Genomic DNA, 23,401 nt, shown 5'->3' on the forward strand with positions numbered 1-23,401 from the left:
TGTTGACGGCCGCACGAATTCCATTCTACGGGCGCAGGTTGGCCACCCCTGATATATAGGCTATATAATTTCTCTATAACTATTTGGCGATATTTTAGAATGATAAGGATAAGGAAAAATGAACCAATGAGAGCGAGAACGACTAGACATGCATGCGGAAAATAAACTATAACTACAATCATCCTGTATTCGGTTATCGTAAATCCCCTCTCCCTCCTGGTACAAAACGGAGACGGCACGACTTACATTACACGTGTGATTGTTAATCTGTTTGCGATATGTAGATACTATCTACATACATCCGTTCATATTGTCATGGTTGAATGATACGCCAACAAACTTGACAAGTATCTATTATGCATTTTTTGCATTTCGGACAGCGAAAGAATTTAGCACGTTAAAATATTTGCATAGTTGTAATGCGATGTTTCAACGATAGGCTACACGTAATTGTTTATAGCTCGCATTATCGGTTAACAGTATTGTCTCATATCTTTATCGCCTCCGTGCAAAATTGAATTGCCCCAAGCTGAAAATTATTGCGGATACCTACACACCATGAGATTGAATGCAGTTAGTGTAATGTATTTAGCGTTGCATTTAAAACAAACGGTGTTTTAAAACACTTTGTTTAAAACATATTTTAAACAGTGTTTTAAAAAAGCCTTTTTTATTTTTCAAGTTGTAAAGTTATGCCATAATGTAAATACTTGAAGGCTTCGAAAGTGTCGAAACCGCCGGCGCTGCATACTTCCGCGTCCGCACAGCTATAGTAAGGGCAGCATTTAAAACAAACGGTGCCTTAAAACAAAATTGTGTTTTTTCAAGTTGTAAAATTATGCCATAATTGTGTAAATACTTTCCAAAAAACATATTGTATGAGCCTACGGACAATTACCACCCGATATAGCCGACGTATATCGATATGGGATGGTTGCAACCCTCAAAATAGTCGGTTCAACAGCGATAGTACATATATTTCGTCAAAGGAGCTATTTCTACCCTATATTTTCAATTGTCAATGCCAGTCCACTATGACGTCACAATTGGATATTCGTGACGTCATGACTTGAAAAAAACAACATAAAAAAAAATGAAAAAAACATGTTTTAAATTTGGGCCTTGTTATAAACATGTTTGTTTTAAATGCAACCTTAAAGGTCATCTATATCGTCAAATACAACTTTATCTTATATTGAAGAGTTTTTCATGCTGAACATTTATAGCTAAAAACGACTGCCGAAAAACGCAGCATGACGGAGAAATTTTAAGTTGAATGTTGAGAATCCCGACCTTATAAAAAACGAGCTGCGAGTCAGCGACGCGTTCTATGACGTCAGATTGTGTGCAAAGTCGCCAAGGCAATCCAACGCTAGTTAGTTAGCAACGCTAATTAATAATGGAAAGAGATACCAGTGATACATCTAGAAGCGGAAGCTATTCGGAGGAATTTTCGGACGAAGGTATCAATTATATATGATATCAAAGAAATATATAGCCAACGCCTTTTAATTAATCTACTTGTGATTTTAGACGTTCTTGATCCTACCGAGTTAGAACCCATGGTTTCGGATGGAGAGGTCAGCACCATCAATCCAACCCCAGTACCTGACAGCAATAGCACAAGACAAGGCAACACCGAATGGTGATTTTAGCGATCCCTCTCGTCACTTGTCCAGCATGTGTTCAATTCTATATTTTATCTAAGGTGCCAGTGCTCGCTGTGTCATGTTATGCCAACAGGCAGAGAATCAGTGTGCTGTAAGGAGCTCAGCTACGTACGCGACCGTTTGGACTATCCTAGCATTAAGTGCATCACGGAGCACCCTGGATTTTCTTCGGTCTGTTTGGATAGATGGGTTCTTGAAACAGCATATTATGGGTATAGGCAGCAATATGGAAGGCAGTCGACAAGCAGATACACACTACACGAGTACGTGTATGTACATATTCAGCTCAGCAACTATGTATATTAATTCTCAATTGCAGGAAATTGAGGCATACATCCTACCGTAATTTTGTTCGATGGATATGGGGATGGTGTGGCAGAGACAACAGGAAAGTTTTACCTTCGTGCGTGGTGACAAGAATCAGAAAAGAATTTACCTCTGACAGCTATAAAGGATTCGTTTTTAATCATTCATGAATATATTTGTTGAGAAGTACAGATATCGTTCTACGAAAGTCAATGTAGTTAGTGAGTAGATGAATTGTGCAGTGCATACAGAGATACTCGAAGCAGTCACTGCTGGTACTTAGGCAGAACCATGTAATAAAGTAGCAAGTAAGAAGTAAGTGCTATAGGCCTAGTCTGATCTCAAAAACTGAAAATTGTCGAGTAGAAGTAGCACGAGTAACCAAAATCTACGTAAAGTACTATATTACTAGCCCCCCTGGTAATTTATTAGTTGCATGATACATTCCTAGTTGTAAAGGCATTAGTACTGTAGGCCCTGTTGTGGTCACTGAACTGCCTATATGATTCTAGATGTAGCGAGCTGTCTTCCTTTTTTCTGCCAGCGCCACAAAGTCCTATAAGTTTCCCTATGTAATTACACGCGATCCTGAAGTATTATCGGTATATTGATTGAAAGTACCAATTGATCGATGATACTTATATTCAAATGATAAGACAATACGGTACTGAAAGTTTTGAAGACCCAACAAGATCAATAAATATAGTGCCGAACGTCTGGCTAGCCGATTACTATTGATACGTACAGAGTACCCTATCACACCTATATCCAGAATGTTTCCTTAGACATGACCAAGAAATGATGTCGAGCATGCACAATCAAGCGAATACAAATATGGCTCTCAAACTGTGGACCCCCCAATAAAAATGAAATGCCCATCGTAACAGGCCTACACAGCAACTCATTTGCCAATCGGTACAAATTACCACGCTACCCACATATGCATAGAGCACGAATTGGAAAATATATAATAAAGTGGTCCTTTTTCAAGTGTGATGGTATCTGCTTCTGTGAGATCTGATTGCATCACTTCTCTCTGTTTTTTCTGACAGTGATGCAAGAGGTGGTGGTATTTCTGTCTTCTCCAAAGGCAATCCGAACGTGATACGACGCTCGACTTCGGCAATCAGTTTCTCACAGTAGTCATATGTAGCACCCTCAAGAACTTTCTGAACTGAGCAGCCCTTCTTGTATTTGTGATATTTCACAGCATAAAGAGGTGTTCCAGCAGTACTTAGCCGATGCTTCCTCGACACGTTTTCATTAAAATGAAGTAGGCCTACCGCTAGCTGCATTCTTGCTTTCTGGCTTGAGTAATGGTAATGGTATAATTTCGGACAGAAGTGATTGAGGAGTGCGTTGAAGGTCTCGTTGCCCGAAGTATTGCTGGAATTTGAAAGCTGTCGTATGTCTTTGCACATTGATTTTGAATATAGCACTTCCATAACTTTGTCGTAAGCGAATGAATCCGGATTGAACCAATGTCGAGGTCTTGACAATTCACCATGCTCACAAACTGGGAAAGAATCATTGTTTGGGTGTTCATGTACATTAATTATGTGCTGACCAACTGCACTCCAAATTTGCTGATTAAGCTCTGGGTTGCCATTCCCACGTCTCGCACAGAAGTAAACCTGGCTGCCCAATGACTTTTGCCAACGTCCAATGAGCTCACAATCCTTTTTTTTAGACAAAGATGAGAGCTTCTTTTTTAACCCTTTGGCAATATGCCACGTATCAAATGTATGTCTTGTGTTCGGATGATCTAACCGCAAATATTTCCTAATTTGAGGATGTCGGTCTGTGACAAGCTCTTCAACTGTAACACTGGATAATGCACTCAAACATCGCCTCAAACCTTCTTTCTCCATATACGCACTACCTCCCGTTTCATTTGACTGAACCAACTCGCAGCTCAAAACTTTCCTTGAGGCGGTATCCATTAGAGTGTAAATCATATACTTTCCGCTATGTCCTGGACTGTCAGCCCTCCCATCACCAGATAGTATCAGTGACTTTCCAGCAACCATTGTCAAATCGCACTCATTTGCAGTGGTATATACATGATTCACAGATGGAATCAAATATGCTTTTTGGTAGTGCATATACGTAGAGTAGGAAATCGACTGTAAACCCATCAAACGAAACATTTTCAGTGCTTTCGAAGGAGATGATCCACTGAACATGATAGCACTGCTCATCGCAATGTTTCCTTCACTCTTGCCTTCCCTCAAGTACTGACTTTCCCACGTACGGTGATAGTTGCATGACTTGTCAGGACACTTTTGATCAATTTTCAGCAAGGTGCCATGGCATGCAACTTTAATGTCGCCTTCCATTTGGCACAAAGGGCAGCTTGAAAAAAGATCAATGATCTTCTGTTTTTTAACCATCACAAATCCACTGCTGGTACATTCAATTTCTTCAGTTACATCGCTCATTTCTGATTCCTCGTCACTCTCAGCATCATACTCAGAGTCGGTATCACTCAAATTGTCTTCACTTTCATAGCCATAATCCCCCACATTGGGGTAATGAATATAGCTACTGCCAGCCTGACATGAAAAATCTTTCATCTCCATTATAGCATTCACACCCTTGCTCCTATATGAACTCAGCTTAACTTTATTTGTCTGAGTCACTTTATCTAATAATATTCGGTGATTGGAATAGGCATCACCAGCAGAAGTACTCTCGCCCATAGATGATTCGATGATATCCATATTACACGGATCAGTTTCCTTGGCATCATGCTTGATGACTAATGCATCCGTTCTCGCCTCATGAAGCTTTGTCAATGATGTTGTGTCCCTCGATTTATTCAATACTTTATCATGAGTACGCAGAAAAAATTTAGTCGGAATAGCATCCTTTTTTAGCTGCACTTTACTGCATCGAAAACCAGCCTGCCTGTGAAGATCGTTTATAGGCACAAAGCATTCCGGTTCAAAATGTTTGCAGCACAAAACACAACTTAAGAAGGAGGATGGTTTTTCTGGCGTTCCCAACCAATCTTTCCTCGTTCTCCTAACCGCATCAACCCATGCCTTATAGGTTCAGACTCTTTCCTGGGGAACGCATGCAACGAAACCTTAGGTTCTGTATAAGAGTCATTTGAGCACCCGTAAGCCACGCATCGTTTACCGTTTTTTCGTCTCCTCTTCGATAGGCTGCTATCTACTCGGTCCATATTCCTCGATACACGCCAAAGTCGCTAATCACTTTACCAGAAATAAGGAACAAGACAACAGATCGCCAAATATGTACCACGATGAGTGAGCAACAGAAATAAAACTCCACACAATCTGACGTCATCACACGCTCGACTGATTTTGTGTCGTTTCAGCGGGGGGTTGCTGTTTTACGCCCGATATCTTGAAAAATACTCATTTTCTGCCAAAACCATATGTATTTTCAAAATCAGTGGAAATATATCTACCGAATAATGGAAAGTCGATTTAACCGATGAAGATGTCCTTTAAATGTACTATATGCAGGGTTGCCATACCGTCCTTATTTCCAAGATTTGTCCTTATTTTGAAGGGTCACGTCTTAGAAAACTCGACTGTCCTTATTTCTAAGAAATGTCCTTATTTTCGACTTGCGTCCTTATTTTGTCTTATTTTCAACCGCTACAAAGCTTCGATCGTTTTCCTCTAGTATATATGTTGCACAATATTCTAAAATTAAGCTTATTCGTCGAGATTTTATGACATCATAAATGAAAGGAACTCTCGTGACGTACACACCACAAGATTTGACTTCTAAATGGTGAGATAGCTCGGGCAGTGAGTGGGGGTACAGCAGTTTCGGCTGTACCAAGCTACCGTAATGGACGTCGTTTTAGCAGTAAACAGCAATTCCAGGTTACTGCTGTTTGGTCCACAGCAGAATAAGCTCAAGCTATGGGGAAAGCCGCATTTATTGCGTAGTGAAAAAAGGCGCGGTGCAGGCCACACATTGGTCAAAAAGTAGTAGGCCACCTAAAGCTATAAATCATTGATAAATTTCTCCAAATTATATTGCACTTGCGCATATAGTTTTAGCTACAAAGAAGACTAAATCTGATTAGTGAAATAAACAGGTGTAAAAACGTTTTTCGTGTCGATTATGAGAGAGAATTCAACGGTATCTAGCGAAGATTGGAGGGCGAGTGTTTCGCACATAGCAATATCTGCAATTGTGACATTAATCTAGAGGCCATAGGAGAGACCGCTACTTCAACTTACATTGATACCCCAAAACACAAGAACTGCGTCATGATGATTAATTTGAGCCAGTCAATGAATAATTTTTCCACAAGTCGATCAGCACCAACGGCCTCAAACTACAAGGTAGCAGCTGCAGAGGGTACCTAGGCATTCTATACTGTCAAACACCAGCAATCATTCCTCACCGACGATTACACATCGCAATTGTTCAAAGCAATATACACTGATTCCAACATTGCAAATAAGATTTCTTCGGCCAGGACCAAGACGACAAGCATTGTTACTGGAGTTGTTGCTCCATACGCTCAAAAATGATTTGTCTAGACTTGCTGTGCGGCCTTTTTCCATCTTGGTTGACGCCTCGTCTTAACGAGGTGACGAAATTTGGTTTATCACCCCAGGGGCAACACCACGGTATTTTTTTTTGGGGGGGGGGGGCTGACGAAGTGCTGTTTCGGCCCTAACTAAAGGTAAACCTAGAACTGAGCTGTCGCGAGATCCATGAAGCACTTTCTAATAACAAGGAGTTGCTGGAGTAGATTGTTTTTGGTGAAAAGTATGGAATGTGATATGCCACGGCTCGTACAAATACAGTATATGTACAAAAACGCTTTTTCATGCTAATTTAATTTTTCGACTGTCCTTATTTTTTGGTCCATGTCGATGGCAACCCTTACTATATGATATAGGCCGCCTACACGAAAATATATGTTCATCTAGGTGGCGAACGTCTTTTCGGTGGATATGTATAGTCACATAGTGTGAGTATAACTATATTAAATTGTCACAAAATTGATATGGATAAAGATAACAACAGCATATGTGACCCACACACGCGTGGGTGGAGGTGCCATTTCCGTTTCGTGTTCCGCTACCTCCTAGGCTTCTATAGGCTTGACGATATGGGCTGGAAATATTTTCGCATATTTGTTCACGATCGTCATTGAAGTGACTGTAAAATATGATTTCTTCATCTACAGCAGAGTCACGATACATGTGTGTAACTGCATAGGTTGTGTTAGGCAGTGGCGGCTCGTGACAATATCGGGTGGTGGGGCAAGGGCTGCGAGCGACGTTTATCAACATGACGTCACAATGGCGTTTTCCAACGTAAAAAAGTAACTTTATGATGGTCACATGAATTTCCCGACAACAGTGATTTTAACGTAGGTGCCGCGAGAGGTTTGCCGGTGAGCCGTGACTTGAAGTGTGGTAACAAATGTTTTATTCATTTATTTTTAATCAAAGGATTATTTTACAAAATGTACGTGAACTAAGAATCGTCCCTATGCCACGAATCAAGTATCAGGTCATCCTTAGTAGCATGCGTTTTGATTTCATGGTAGAGTTATAGATTACGCAAATCGATAGACCCTAAAATCCGACCGTCACCCCAAATTCGAAATCCGGATCCAGTCCGGCCAGGTAAAAAAACATTGAAATCCTGCTCCTGCTCCTGAACCGGACTGTGGCCATCTCTGGTTACGACCAGGTGATAATAGGCAACCAAAGCGGAGGCACCCGGCGTACGATTGGATCAATAGACTGGACAACTTCTAGACCTCTCATTTTCGCTCTAAAGGCAACTGCGTAAACTACGTACGGAATAAAGATTCAATACGATTCATGTTCGCACTTGACTTGACCTGACTAATTCCAATGACTAGAACTCGAGAGATTGCGTAAGCCTAACTGGAAAGGTCAACGAGTTCGGACACATACGCAATTGTTATCTCATAGATTGGGCCTGTCATATTGAATCCAGAACATCAATTTGAATGGTCTTTGAAGAACTAAGGACAGCAGCCTCGGAACTTCGGTCTCGGAACAACGTAGGACATTTTGGCCTTGAAACTGGAGACTGTGACACAACCAGAGATGGGCGGATTCCAGATTTTGGGAATCCTTATCCGTCCTGATCCGACAGTCAAATAGGATTTCGGAGTCCGACAGTTGAGCAACAAAATTAGGATCCGAAAAAATCCTGCTATTGCTTTAATGCTATTTCACATTAAATATAGCCTGCAAAACAGATATCAACATTATAATCAACAAATTAGTATCAAGTAATGCCTTACAAGGGTTTATTTATATCACATTTCGAATCAATAATGTTAGGTACCGTACGGTATATATCTTGAATATAAATGCGAGTAGTAGGAACTAGGCAGGGGAAATGAGCTAAAAAGACTGTGAGAACAGAGAAAGCAATATTAGTTGCTTCACGGAGAGGGTAAACATAGTAACCCAGGCATGCCATGATGCCAACAACAAAATCAGATATTGTGCATTGTGACTTGGCCAAGACAACTAGGCCTATAGTACTACTGAAGAATGGAACTAAATTTTCACAGAACAGACATGTATCAAACAAAATGGATGAAACAATGAAAATGATCAGAGCAGCCATGAATAGGAAATATATATAATATTATATAATCAGCATGATGATGTGCACAATCAATCATAGAGTACCGGTGGTACTTCAGTTCTAGTGTGTTTCCGAAATCATAAACATGACCAATTGACCATGCCAACATATATTCATACATTACCACAACACACCATCATTCCAAATGACATCAGAAATCAAAATCACCAGTTACCTCTGCATTCTGCAACAATACCGATACCTCGCTTTTCTGTCATCCTGACAACTGATATCAAGTACCCTAATGGCTGATCAACAGGAAGTATAAGAATCAATATCTGAGGAACAACTGAATTCGAAAACAAACACTTCTGCAGCTCGCTTGCTGGAGCCTGCCTTCGTCCTCATCTCATCCAGCAGTAATCTCATCATTGCAGACGCTTTACTTATGTTGCTTACGCATTTCAACGATGTGACCGGGATCAGCGGTTTCAACGTTGTCATTTATTGTCGGAACCAGCGTGGGCTTGATCCATAGCAATGAATGCATTTAACTACGGAAATAATATTGAAGCAGTTTTTTTCATTGAATATAAGATATCTTGAACCTTTATCACCCAATATTTGTTATGAATATCAAATCCTGTTTAAATCCGGCTCATATGGCAATTTCAGAATCCGGCTCCGATCCGGCCACAGTAAAATTCATCAAAATCCTGCTCCGGCTCCGGCTCCTGAACCGGACTGTGGCCATCTCTGGACACAACACATACGGCTTACTGTCTATAAGTCTGCTGCGAAATCGCCGTTGGAAAATATATTAATATATAAATACATGAATAAAAGCCGTAACTTAGTATACTGTTACAAGAAATCATCGAGAAGTAGCATACGCAATCTCATAACCCATTCCGGTATGGTACACTGTCAAAATCAATGCAAACAGACGAACACCGAACTTTGAGTAAAATAGATCGAGGAATAGGCAGATCGAATGATCAGCTGTTAGCCGACATCGAAAATGAAATAGCTATCGCAATTGACAGGGGATTGTAAGCAAATGGTTTGAAGGCCACAATTTCACAGTGAAATGGACATTGGCGAACATAAAATTATGCGAATACTTGAATGCAAACCGAGAATCTTGGTTAGCTGTTTCATGCGATCATCGAGATATACCATTGGAAATATCATCACCGATCTCGTTATGGAACGCAGACTATAGATTAGCACAGACCGACACCGGCTTTTGCGTGAGATCCGCAATGACGTAGGTAGGCTAAGTATCAGATCAGCGCGCATCTCTACCATACTCGACCTCGAAAACGAAATAACTGCACCTGGCACCGCGTTCGATACTAAAATCAAGACATACCGTGTGAAAGCTCATGACAGATCTAGGTATGGAACATCTTTAAAATCAATAGAGACCAATAACGGCTTTTGCGTAAATTTGTTGGCGATAAATGAAGAGTCAGCTCTTACTCGACTTTGGAAACGAAATTACCACCCACATAGTTCAGTGACAAACTTAAAACTTGTTACATCGGTCGATACTAACACTTACCGTGCCAAATGTCATGACCGATCTCGGTATAGAACATCGTCAAAATCAATGGAGACCAATACCGGCTTTTGAGTAAAATCCGTTTGCTGTACTATGTACATGATAGATCAGCACACACTGAACTTCGGAAACGGAATTACTACCATTATCTTTAAGTAGCAAGCCTGAAACTTGGAGCAGTGTTAAATACTACCTTCACGACATATCATACCAAGTTTCAAGAATTATCATGGTGCGAAACACCGTCAAAATCGACCTATACCAGCAAAGGTCGACTCAACGCATATTACGGTAACCGAGTTCAGATATAGATACGATTGTTACATCACACCTTAGGGGCGAGTAGGCATATTTGCCCCGGTTGCTCGGCCATTTTACGAATAGGAGAGAGTAAATCACCGTTTCTTTATTGTGCGCGGCTTTGAGAGAATAGATAGTGAAAGCTTGTTATGAGCGCTACCGGGGCAAGCCCCGGCTAGGCATTCACAAAGCGAAAACACAGAAGAGAATTCGATTTTCGCAGAGACTTCGCTATGTATGGGCGTTTGCAAGCGAAAGCACAAGAAGAACGCGGGTTTCGCTGTGATCTCGGTATATATTGATTGCTGTGCGTCTATAAATGGTTTAATTGTTATTGAACAGAATTTTAGGTGGGGCAATGCCCCAGTTGCCCTATAGGACGAGCCGCCACTGGTGTTAGGTAGTGTTACCATACATCCTCCTTTTTGAAGAATGTATGTATTTGCTAGTTTCTTTTGGTGCAAGGCACTTCATGACTCCAGCACTTATTCTAGGTCACTCGACATCAATAATAATTAGCAGACGGTAAAATAAATTTCCGAGTTTCACATTTTTCAATAGCGGCTGTATAAAGTCTATAGCAGCATGTTAGTAGCTACATCGACCTAATATCTTCCAGTTGCAATAGCACCTAAATAACTGTCGTGCAGATACGAAGTGCAATATGGGTGTGTAATTGTGTAAATAATTGATCATCACCGTGAAGTGAAGTTGAATACGAGGAATACCTACATTAGAACATACCAAATTAATGCTAATTCGTAAGTGCGATACAAGTAAATAACTCATGCCCGTTTCGCGGGTTGGACAAATTTACTAATAAATTAGGTGATGGAGGCTGCTCAGTGCTCATCCCAATCAGTGCCGTGCGGTGAGGTTCATGGCTGGTGAGGCACTGACCCCCCACCTCGCACACGCACACACACACACACACACGTAAAGTACCTGACAAGATACACGAAGATATGTAGCCTATAACAACAGTGCAGCAGCAAGAGAAAGCGGGTAGGCGAGAGCGTTTTCTCCGCACTAGGCACCATGTTAGCCGTTGCTATTCTAAAATACACATATATTTCAATTTTCCTTTAGTGAAATATTCAGTCATTTTATACAGATTGGTGAACGAAAAGGATGAAAGGAAAAACGAGGAAATATTTTATTTAAGGTTCTAATTTCGGTTTTATATTCTCTACCGTCCCTTTCTCGTGAAATCTCTTTTTACAAGATTGAAATGGACACTATATCAGCAAAACTAAATATATATCTCTCTACGGGTAAAGTAGGGTTAGATTCATGATTAGGGATGCAGATTTCCATGGAATAAGATTCGCAAATATATTCAATCTACAATGTCAGCTGATTGAGCTGGTGACCTGTTTCTTATCACATTATTAGCCATCTTGACATGCCGGCTATCTAGGCTCCTGCCTCGCTATCTGATCCGCGTAAGAGGTGTCTTACAAAAGCCTAGTAGTGGACCGTGCTACAAGGCGGCGTGTATGGAATCATAATGTAGGATAGCGGCGTGGTGTAAATGACTATATCGTAGTCGAAAAGCATCATAATTGGCGATAACGACGCAGGCTATGTAAGTAGGCCTATGGCTATTACACATTACAAGTTAAGGTCGGTACGGATGGAAACTACATCACAGCTACATCAGTAAGGGAAGGGAATACGATTGCTCCTCATTACGAATTGGCCGTCGCAACTTCACGATTCATACAACACTGTCGGTTTGCGAAATCGATAGCGCGTTTCACTGTGATTATCCGATTGTTAGCGAATATCGCGTGAGGCAGATTCGTCTGTGCCTCGACCTGGATATTGTTTCTCTGCGCTCTCATTGTACGTAATAACGTAGAATTGCACATTCCATGGGGATTGGGGAATTTGAGGGGGTTCTGGTGCTCTGACGTTGTTAATATTCGGATTTTCGGAATCAATAGCATTTGATTAATACCAGTCTGTGCCTCTCCATTCCCGCTGTATTTTTGGACAATAAATCAGTAAATTGGTGATGTTGGTTGAAAAAATGTTCAAATTTAGTTATTTATGAACGTCGACGGAAAATATCAATAATCATTGAATCTTCTTTTATTCGTCCGGACGATACGTGGGGCACTGTCTCACTTACCTCTCCCGACTGCACGTCGCTGATACCAATGCAACCAGAGTGAGTTGTGCGTCGGAAATGATAAACGAATCACCACGAACAATTATACCATGATTCATCAATTCATATTGAGTGTTATTTTGTGTCGTTCTATGGTATTCGCTTTTAATTTTATTACGAGTTCATTTTAATTAAAAATAAAGTTTATTCATTCCACTTGCATGCGTTGTGAGTTAAGTTTACACGCATTGCCTGCGCCAAATAATATGCAGCAGACGAGGCCTTCATGCACGTTTCATGTAAAAATATCCTACTTTCGGAATGTGAGATTTATTGTGATTGGGCTGATAATTTTTGACGACGACTGCATTACAAGGGGAACTACAGATGAACGGTTGATAATGAGCGCGGTTTATCTTATCAACTTACTTCATCTTTTGTCTTTTGTGAAGTTAAAAGGATGTGTCTGATGCCATTGCCACGCTAAAGATTGCCACTGCGGATTCTGTAATGTGCGATACCTCAGTTTACACATACCGCAAGCGTTGAACACCTGCCTATATGGATGTGAATGGCGGTCAGTAACGCAGTACTTCTACTTTTTCAGAGTACTCGATTTTGCCTACTTGCACTACTTATTCAATTGGTTATGCTTTCGGACTACTACCATTTGTTTGCAGAGGTGGTCAAAGTAGTGAAGAATTCTACTCAAGTAGAAGTAAAGTAGCGACGGAAAAATCTACTCAAGTACGAGTAGAAGTACTTCTTCCATAAGCAACCTAAACCTACTTCAAGTAGAAGTAGAATTTACTGACTTTAAATCTACACAAGTAAGTAAGAAGTTGTGAAAACGAACCTATTTCGTTCATATGAATTGTCAAAAGCTGCAAATTGAGCTATGGGAAAGGTGCCGAGCTTGAATCATATTGATGCATATACCAGGAGGTATCCACTTTTCGACAGCATAATAACATTTGTCTTCATCATGAAAGTATTGATATGGAAACGCGACACTAATCCTCTGTTTTCTCGAACAGCACGTTTTAGAAAATATCATGGTATGGCGCCCTCCCTCATACTATAAGGTCCGTAGTTTAGTCGAAGAGCAATACAGAGAAGTCGTATAGGATACAGGGTAAACACTTTGGGCGATTAGTAAACGTTAATAAAAAATATGGTGGACCACAAAAATGCCATATTGTGTAGCTTAGTTTATTTCCAGAACTTTAAGGCATTTTACACTTGCTTTTATACTTCAACATGTATGTTATCCAGACACAAGAACTGATATTAATTAGAACTCTAAGTATATGATACAGGCACTTGAAAGTGAAATATAAATACTACTTTTAAAAGCGGAACATGTATTTCATGTCTTTAGTTCAGAAAGTTTCAAATTGGGATGCTAAGACAGCTCTAAAACTAAAAAAGTCATAGTCCACTTTTCCAGATCATGACACGTCATGGACAATAGACATGCTAGATTACAATATGATAAGTAAATGCCAGATTGCGAAACATCAGTTTCAAACGTTATGATGATGAGCCATATATACTGTGATGAAATATTTCATATGGGCGAAGGGCGACAATGTGGTGTGAACGGAATCACGCCAACCCGCTACCTATATTATATTCACCGATACTATCGTGAAATTATACTGGTTACTCCGTATCCACTGCGCGCGAAGCCCAACGAAAATTCTGGGCTTTTCTCAACTTTTATGAAAACTAAATGTTGATATTCCGTGAAAACAGCCCCAAAAATCATCAGGTTAGTTTCCTGATTGGACGATTAACTACTTCTACTTGACACACTGAAAATAGCGAAAAGTAAGTAAGTAGATCACAAAATACCACGAAGTAGAAGTGGAAGTAGTGAAAATCAGATCTACTTGAGTAAGTACCTGAAGTAGAGGAAAACTACTTGAGTACTTCGAAAAAGTAGAAGTACTTCGTTACTGACCACCTCTGTTGTTTAGTAAACCCTAACTTTCTACAGTAATCTGCATAAACAGTAACGGTTTTGATTTAATCCTGCTCTGTTGTTACGATTTTATTTTTGGAAGCTGTAACCGGAATCATTACGAAAGTACGTGTCGCTAACAGAGGGACAGAATTCATTATTCATCACAAATAAATCAAAAATGAAACACACATTTGACCATACACAAAACGACTGACGCGATGCACTGCAAGAAATGCAGTAGATGAAGGAATAAGATATAACATATATTATTACTAGGGCGATTTGTTTTACCCAAAAACGGAAGATGTTGACCTAAAAAATTAAAATGTTGACATTTTTTAGCTTAAAAATCTTAATTTTGGACAAATTTGAGCTAACGTATCAGGGCTTTGGAGCCGGAGCCCCGGAGCCGTGCATTTTTACCGGAGCCGGAGCCGGAGATGGAGCCAGTTATTTGAGGGGTAGCTCCGGCTCCGACGAATTTCATAAGATGCTATTATATATGCAACAACCATATCTGCTGAGTTCACGTAATTCAACAGCAGGCCTTCGCGAAATTAAGAATCTATTCCTCTTTGGCGCTACCTTTTCAGACTAACCATGTTCCTGGGGATTTACCAGCAGAGCAGTCGTATGTTCGATGTTCAATTTTCATTAATTAGTGCCGAACCTCGGTATGCGAAATATGCCTGTGAATATTGTGGGTATTCGGCATACCCGCAATTTCATCATCAGCACAGCCCTGTTGCCCAATTGTATACGGTGCGAAAATAATGATCACTGTGTATTACGCGAAATGGGAGAGAGGGTAAAAACGTGATTTAGTTGCACATGTCGATATGACGAGCACGAGCCGAGAAATTCCATCTCATCGTTGCCATGAGTCGGATAAGCAAATACTCGTTCTTTCGTGATAGTTCTTTAATCGCGCTGCGAAATTGGACAGTGTTATTGAGTAGTTATGCAATTATGCCTGCTAATTGGAATTCATTACTGCGCATCATCGTCATTCACTCCAGTAAGGATCTTCGAGCGTGAATAGGGGATGGCAGAAGAGTAGCGCAAAACCCCATGGTATTTTATGTTGGAGGCAAATTACTGATTTGATGCGCGATTTCCAATTTGTAATCATCTGTTTCGTAAACTTGTAAATGTGCAATGTGCATATACTGCATAGTTTAATTCGTTATGGGCATGGCGCAATGTGCATGGCACAGTGTTTAATTCGATTATTCGATTAGTTTCAAGGGGAAATATTATTCCGATAAACTTGATCGACACCGGATGGACTGGTAACGAGTGCACCAATATCGGACGTCAAACCATTGGCCATTTGAAACAAATCGAATTTCTAGTGATCACGTCGTTATATCCGCCCATATTGCTCTTACTACAGTTACACTTGAATTATAATCCCACTTAAAAGATTGAATTTAGCTGTATGGCTTAATGTTAACGAGTACAGTACCAGTGTTAAAACGCCGCATCAGAATTTTAATGCTGTACACATCAATGGCACGGAGTAAAGTGCGTTCTAGTGCAACTATGATGTTATCGACAATTGACAAGTATTCATTATGTCGTCACAACCCGGCACGGCGGCAACTATGTCTTCGTTGCTGCATCCGATGTTACTGACGGCTGGTAGACTCTAGATTACTATAGATAACTAACCTACGGGTAAATTAGTAAACTATATAGACCAGAGGTGGCCAACCGTTTCGGCTAAAGGGCCACATGAAATTGACGATCGAGTGCGTTGCCCACCAGCCGCGCCAGGCGCGTAAAATTTTCAAAGTTGATATTAATATTACTTGGGTATATTGCGGGTCGACTGTATACCGCCCGCTGGGTTCAGTTTTCAAGGACAGGACTATTTGGCATCTGGACATATAGATTTCGAAGATTTCCGGTAATATACGACAATCATTTTGTGCCTACATTTCATCGTCGACGATCTTTCTGCGAGCGCAAACGCGAATATACTTTCTCTCGTAATTGCTAATATAGTTAGACTCAATCGGCTAAATCAGGCGTTTTTTCATTTTCAGGTGGGGGTAGGCTACAGAGAAAGAAATCGTGTGACAATTAAACACGCGAAGCGTGAAGAAAAATTTTACTACTTTTTTAGTTTATTGTAATGTAGCCTATACGACAATTTACTAAATATGTGACTGCAGGATCCTGGATCTGCCAATAATGCGTCGGAACTGACATTTTAGTCATCAATATCCCAAGTGTCGCGGCCATACTGATTATGTTTTTGGTTGGCCTTGCAAGTTCACAATCTGAGCAATTCAATTTCGATAATATTACAGAATTTCGATAATATAATGGGAAATTAGCTCGTGGGCTACTCAAAACCTTCTCGTGGGTCACATATGGCCCGCAGGCCGCGGATTGCCCACCCCTGATATAGACAGACACCTTCGATATTTTTCAGAGCCGGAGTCGGAGCTGGATCCGGAGCAGTGGTAATAATGCAGCTCCGGAGCTGGAGCCGCAGCTAATGTATGATAGAAGAAAGCTCCGGAGCCGGAGCTGGAGCAATGCAAATTTACGACTGCTCCAAAGCCCTGTAACGTATGCATACTAGGTGTTTTCCCACATAATGTTAGAATTGTGCTACTTATCTTCATTTCTGGTTGGAACTGTCTGTCCTTACGAAGTAGTTTGTCCTGAAAAAAACTTTTTTGCCTCAAAAACTGACAAATTTTTAGATGAAAAAAGCTTTATTTTAACGAAATCTGGCCCTGTGAAGAATTCCAGTAGTTACATTACGCATCATGGTAGAAATATTAAAAAAAAATTGTGGTACAACGAATGATACTTTCCTACATTCCCTGGTAGAAAGTGTCTGTCCTTACTAAGTAGCTTTCCAAGAATGGAGAAAAAACCTTCAACAGCAGCAGTTGTTGGCTGACAACGCTGAAGTTGTGCGTACACTGCTGATGAAAAACCGTGTTGCTTCATTCTGGCAATGGTGTCTACATCACAATTTTTCATGATGCGCTTTTTGATATAAGAACCACGCAATGCCCACGTAGCCTTGCTTCAGTTGGGACATTGCGGTACGTTGAGCATAGCACCATGTCAACCTATTTGTTTCATTTGAATGTTTATAATTCACAATGAGCAGACAATGGTCCGTCTACAACGGTAGGCCTATAAAGTAGGCTGCAAGCTGTAAAATGTCAAATGATAAGTTCACCGACAGTGCAAAATTTACGATACAAACGAAATGCAGGTTGCAAAAAGTTTTAACTTTTTAAACAATTTTGGCATTTATTGACCTAACGCTACAATTTTGACCTAATTTTGACTTTTTTGACATGTCAAAAAAAATTGCCCTAGTTATTACTTTTAGTAGGGTTATATGAATCCTATAGAGCAGTGCTTTTCAACCTTTTTGAGCTTCATTCGCACTTTTTTTGGAAAATAATTTCATTCGCACAAACCAACCGAATATTGTTATACAAAAGAAGATGAAAATAGAACATTTATTTGCTCAGATGTGCAACAAATTGGCTACTATGTATCTTAAGCAATCGAGTGTCTCATTGAAAAGGCAAAAATTTTCGCTCGTTTTGATTTCAACTATTTCACTAAAATCCCTCTACTAGTGCTTGGATGGCCAGGTCTTAAAACAGGGGTCACCAACACGCGACCCGTGGGCTCATATTTTGCGGCCCGCGATCTGAGTTCAAATTTCGGAAGAACGCCCAGTACTGAAATTCATTTCAGCTGAAAAATATTGTTGACATTGTTCAAAATATGCTATTCTCCTGTGCCGAACACCACTATTCCTCACCAGCTGACACCTCGGCGATGGTATTTTAACATTCCATGCAGGAAGAATTAGCTGATATGAATTGGCAATGGGCATGGGCATATTGCCTTGACGCACAATGGCGGTGACACTGCCAATACCGAAACAATTAGAAAAGGACTTATAAGGGCCTCGCCATAAGAGCAAGCTTCACGAGAAGATAGCTAGCTGTCTATTAGTTAACTAACACCAATATCGATTTTTTTGTCATTGAAAAATGTGGTCTGGTATCGTGCGCAGATCATATTTCAAAATCGAATGAAAGTGATGATAATGATATTTTGTTACTTTTGTATTAGTTATAAGAAAATATTTTTCTTTCGTGGTAACTATGCCCATCGCCCATGTCAGAAAGCACGGCGCTGTACTGACGCGGTGTTAAACTGCGTGGCCTATTTTAATCTCTATATTGAATTCATGCGACCCGCGGCCTCTACAAAATTTTAAAGTGGCCCGCGAGCCGTTTTGAGTTGGCGACCTCTATCTCTCTTCTCTACGCCTATGTAACATAGGCTACGGCGTATTTTTCACTAGTTAAAAATGCTTGCTGGAAGAAATCGATTTTGAAAGCTAACAAAAGGTCTAGGAATATCCAGTATGTAGAAAGAGTGAAAAACCCACCTGTTTGTGTTGAGGCTTTCGCCTTATGTCTTGGAAAATGAGGTCAAAACGATCAAGGAGAGTGAGGACATCAGAGCTCGCTACCTTACGATACGTTGCTCCAACATTTTTTTCTATTTCCCATTTTCTGTCTCGCGAGTATGTGGGAAGAACAAATAAACTCAAGACACTGTGTGTTTTGCTCTTTAGCTCAATCTAACTTGAGAATTCATGACAGTTTAATAACGTTAAAGCAGACTTTTAGAATACCACCAAAATCTCAGTTTTTTCGCCATCTCACGAGAGAGAGAGAGAGAGAGATGATATTCTTTTTCGCCTGCACCATCGAGATGCTTTGACGACGGAGTTGCGATACGGCCCCATGAGGTCATCTAGTCTGCGCCCCCGTTTTTTTCTTCTCCTCCATACTATCCGTGATTGCTGAGCGCCTAGCAGGATAGCTGCGGATACCAATTTTCGAGTCTTTGGTATGACCCGACCGGGGATCGAATCCACGACCTACCGCTCGAGATGCCGGACGCGTAACCATGACCCGAGCCTCTCCCATGAAAAGGAATTCATTTTTAATATTAGGGTAGTATGCAATGACTTTATGGACATGTATGACATACAGAACGGGCACACCACAATTCTATCCAACACGGCTCTACAAAATATGTCGGACACGCTCGATTTCAAATTAGGGTGAATTAAATTCCTCTGCATGTCGCAGTTTTGGCACCGCAATTTATCAGCCGTTTGTTGGCCAAAACTTTCCGTCTTCATGTGACCGGCCGCAGAACGGGTTGGCCTCGAAATGAATGAGTCTCATAGACCTGAACTCGCTCGTTGCACACCCCCTAGTCCCTACAGTAGCTCATCCCAACGGTCTTCGACCATATGTTCCGGAAGAACCAGTCGGACAAATCTTATCATGAATTCTCATGATAAATCCATATTTTCTGCGTGTCTCGCTTATTCGCTCCAGTACCCAACACCGTGACCTTAGATTTGTACAAACCATCGCAGGATTTTTGCAATAAATTCAACAAATATTACATGCATATTAACAGATAGTTCTGGCACCGTGTCGACCCAAAATTACAGCCTTTGCCGTCTATACTTTAATAACCCTTGGAAGGGTTGCGTTACAGTAACTTGCAAACTGGAGTCTGTAATGATGGTATTTACTACTATCCTCGTGCCTCGCACCAATCGAACAGGTATTACGGAAGTATGGTGATTGTTTAGCGCAGGGGTTCTCAACCTGGGGGGCGCGCCCCTCTTGGGGGCGTGAAACATCTGAAAGGGGGCGCGAAGAAGCGGTCACCTGAAAAAAATTCGATTTACCTCCCATGCACGCGTGTTTTTCTCTATATATACCCAATTTCATATATTTTTATTCTCCCATCAACATTCATAACCGTCCATACCACCAAACAATCTGTTGGGGTTGCTAGCATCCCACTTGAATTTTGTGATATGACTATAAGGGGCGCGCGAAATTTTTCACTATCAAAAAGGGGGGCGTGTCTAAAAAAAGGTTGAGAACCACTGGTTTTGCGAAAGTAAACAGAAAGTCAATTTGGCGTCATTTTTTCAGTCTGCCGCAGGCTCAGACGGGCTATATACTGTATGTCTGCCACTACACCAGCTTCCAATCCAGGTTTTTGGTTAAATAAGTTTTTACAATTGCGTCGCAACTACAAAAGTTGCACTGACCTTGAATTTCCCATTAGGTTTATTTGAATTATTCCAGGCCAACAATTATTATTCACGATTTTCATTCGCACTCATCCGGGATTTTCATTCGCACCGTTCGCACCACCTTCGTCATTCGCACTCATAAGGGATTTTCATTCGCACCGTTCGCACCATGTTCGTCAATCGCACTGCAATTGTTTTCATTCGCACAAGTGCGAACCGTCACACAGGTTGAAAAGCACTGTTATAGAGCAAGGGAGTCAAACTCAACTGGCGTCGTGGGCCGGATTGAAACCTTCAGATCGCTCGCGTGCCGGACCAGTCAAATAATTTCAAAATGGTGCCACCTGCACAGTTTGTTATCAAGCCTATATATACAATCGCATAATATTATTAAAATACGGATCACAGGGGTTCAATTCTTGCAGCAACTATGTTAGCAAACAATGGAATTGGCAAGAATATGATGATTGACCGGTTGAATACAATCAGAAACGGCTGAAAAGTAGCTCCAACGACGGTATATATGCTGGCGTGTTTCTATGCTCCCTTTGCGCAGACGTAGGAATAGTTTCACTATTATTTAATCGCAATTCGGGTTTTTCTGGGGGCCGCTATCTTTTGAGTCAGAAGTGATACAGCAGTGCGACCACATAAATTCGAAGTATATACTTTTGTGTAACTATTTTTATTCTCCAAGTAACCTGCATATAACGGCCTCTCATTGGCGTTTTCGCTGCTGTAAATAGGCTACCTCGTTTTTGGTCTATGTTTCCATAAAACCATGAGATCAGCGTTCAATTTATGCCTTCCGGATTTGGGTGTCAATGACGTAGCCTATTCCTAATGGTGAACAGAATGACACCTGAACACCTCTTTCAGGTGGTTATAATGACATCGATGAACATTCTCGTCATTTGCAGTGCTGGGGGATTATTTATTAGATGCATTTATTACTAAAAACCTCAACGATTGTTAGAGATATGCTAGAGAATACATGCTTTTTTAAAAATCTGCTCAGAATCGCTTCGCGGGCCGTATGTTTGACACCCCTGATATAGAGCTACAATAACTGCGACATATAGGCCTACCTGCAGCGAAGTAATCTGGCGGCCATCGAGTCTAGCGGTTATTGACAGAATGGTTGAATCGCGGGCACTGCATGCGTCTGCTTTCGCCTGTTATTGCCCTAGCCTGAATTCGAAACTATTAATCAACCTTCAGGTCTGTAGGTTGTCCAGCTTTAGGTATTGTGGAGTGATTAATAAATGTTCGGTGCATAAACGATCGGTACTTACGTCATAAAATGGCGTCTTAATGGCAAAAAGTCGAAATTGAGTGCCAGGAGCAAGATTTGCAGTTTAGCTGAGTCGCCGGGTCGTGGTCTACCTACATTACCAGTATAGTCACGTGAAATGGAGATCCATATGGGAAGACGTCAAAATTTACTAATGAAAACTTTGTGACATTCACTTTAATAAAATCTTGATCATTCATTGCTCGTTTACAGAAAGGATTAAATCTGGTATTAAATAGAAATGAACGGAACAATATAGATGGGTGTGAAATTTGAAGTAATAACGACTATCGCATGTTCCGATGTAAAATATTCCCACCACAAATGCCAAAAAATGCGATGCATAAAAATCCAGTTTAACAAACCAACTCATTTTTTCTTTAATTTTGAGAGATCACACAAGATATCTTGCCTAATTTCGCCAGAGGCCGAAAACTGGCTAACAACTGGCGCTTCAAAACAGAAGTCTTGCATGAACGATCGCATACTTCTGCGTGCTTTGCTGCGATGAATACGCGCTGTCATGCCGGTAGTGTTGCGCTGCACGGGTCACTGTGTTGTACAGTTATGTTTTTAAACTACTGGACTTCTACTTCTCTGCAGTTTTCAAGGCAAAACTATTTGCATCCTAAACTTTTAATCCAGTAAAGTAAAAAGCAGTCCCGAATATGTTTTCATCACCTTTATGTGTGAAATTTTCATATAAACAATAGCGAAATAGCTCCTGTACCGTGGTATCTTAATTCATTTCAAAAATTGCACCTATATCCGTCAGTGTCATGAGTCATTTTTGCGTTAGTCGCTAAGATAAGGGTTACTTTATGTCCTACCTTTTCACGAAATCTAAAATGTCGTCCAAGAACGCCCGAATGACCTCCGTTTCCGCAATTCGCACTACTTTATTGGTTTGAGAGTCAGGCGATCATAACAGAGACAACTAAAACTGCCATAATATAAGAAAGTGACCTCTTTTCGGATGTCAGAATATCGTAAGCCACGCTAACATGCACTACGCAATTTTGAAAGTATATAGAAACCCTCGACTATAACTGCTCAAATTATGTGACCTTTCTACCAACCCTCTAAATCTCTTTGAAACTACTTCAGTACTTATTCAGATTTATTCAAGTAGTTTTCTACTTTCACTAGAGTACCAACGCTGACTATTTCGACCACCGGTGTATGTAACTGAAAAACAATACTACCGTCTCTGTAAGCTCAGAACAGTGGTGTAATATATAATTGAGTAATTTGTCCTCACCACGCTCTGAGTATTCCATGAATCCCACATTCGAATTTCGCAAGTCATTCCTATAATTTGAAGCTGAATCTGTTTTGCAGATTACCAACACAAGCGAGAAAAGACATTTTTTTATTGAAATTCGTCATAGACCTGTGATCCAAAACCTTTTTCGAATTTACGGATCCGACAAAGAGGACATATAATCGGATAATTTATTG

At 40.6% G+C, this 23,401-nt stretch overlaps 1 protein-coding gene and 2 long non-coding RNA genes across 3 annotated transcripts in view; 1 reads left to right on the plus strand and 2 right to left on the minus strand.

Moving 5' to 3' along the window:
• Positions 1–23,401, minus strand: part of LOC145454493 (uncharacterized) — a 426,394-nt gene that overhangs the window by 232,279 nt on the left and 170,714 nt on the right. The gene's annotated exons all lie outside the window — the stretch shown is intronic.
• Positions 1,150–2,354, plus strand: LOC145454490 (uncharacterized). Its single transcript, XR_013920136.1, has 3 exons — positions 1,150–1,463; positions 1,534–1,933; positions 1,990–2,354. It is a non-coding gene; the product is annotated as an uncharacterized LOC145454490 (long non-coding RNA).
• LOC145454471 (uncharacterized) lies at positions 2,672–5,020 on the minus strand. Its single transcript, XM_080332469.1, has one exon. The coding sequence runs from the start codon at positions 4,697–4,699 to the stop codon at positions 2,963–2,965; it is 1,737 nt and encodes a 578-aa protein (XP_080188595.1). The 5' UTR covers positions 4,700–5,020; the 3' UTR covers positions 2,672–2,962.

Source organism: Botryllus schlosseri, chromosome 13 (genome assembly GCF_051294905.1).
Source record: "Botryllus schlosseri isolate E-star chromosome 13, Bs_hap1, whole genome shotgun sequence".
Lineage (NCBI taxonomy): Eukaryota > Metazoa > Chordata > Ascidiacea > Stolidobranchia > Styelidae > Botryllus > Botryllus schlosseri.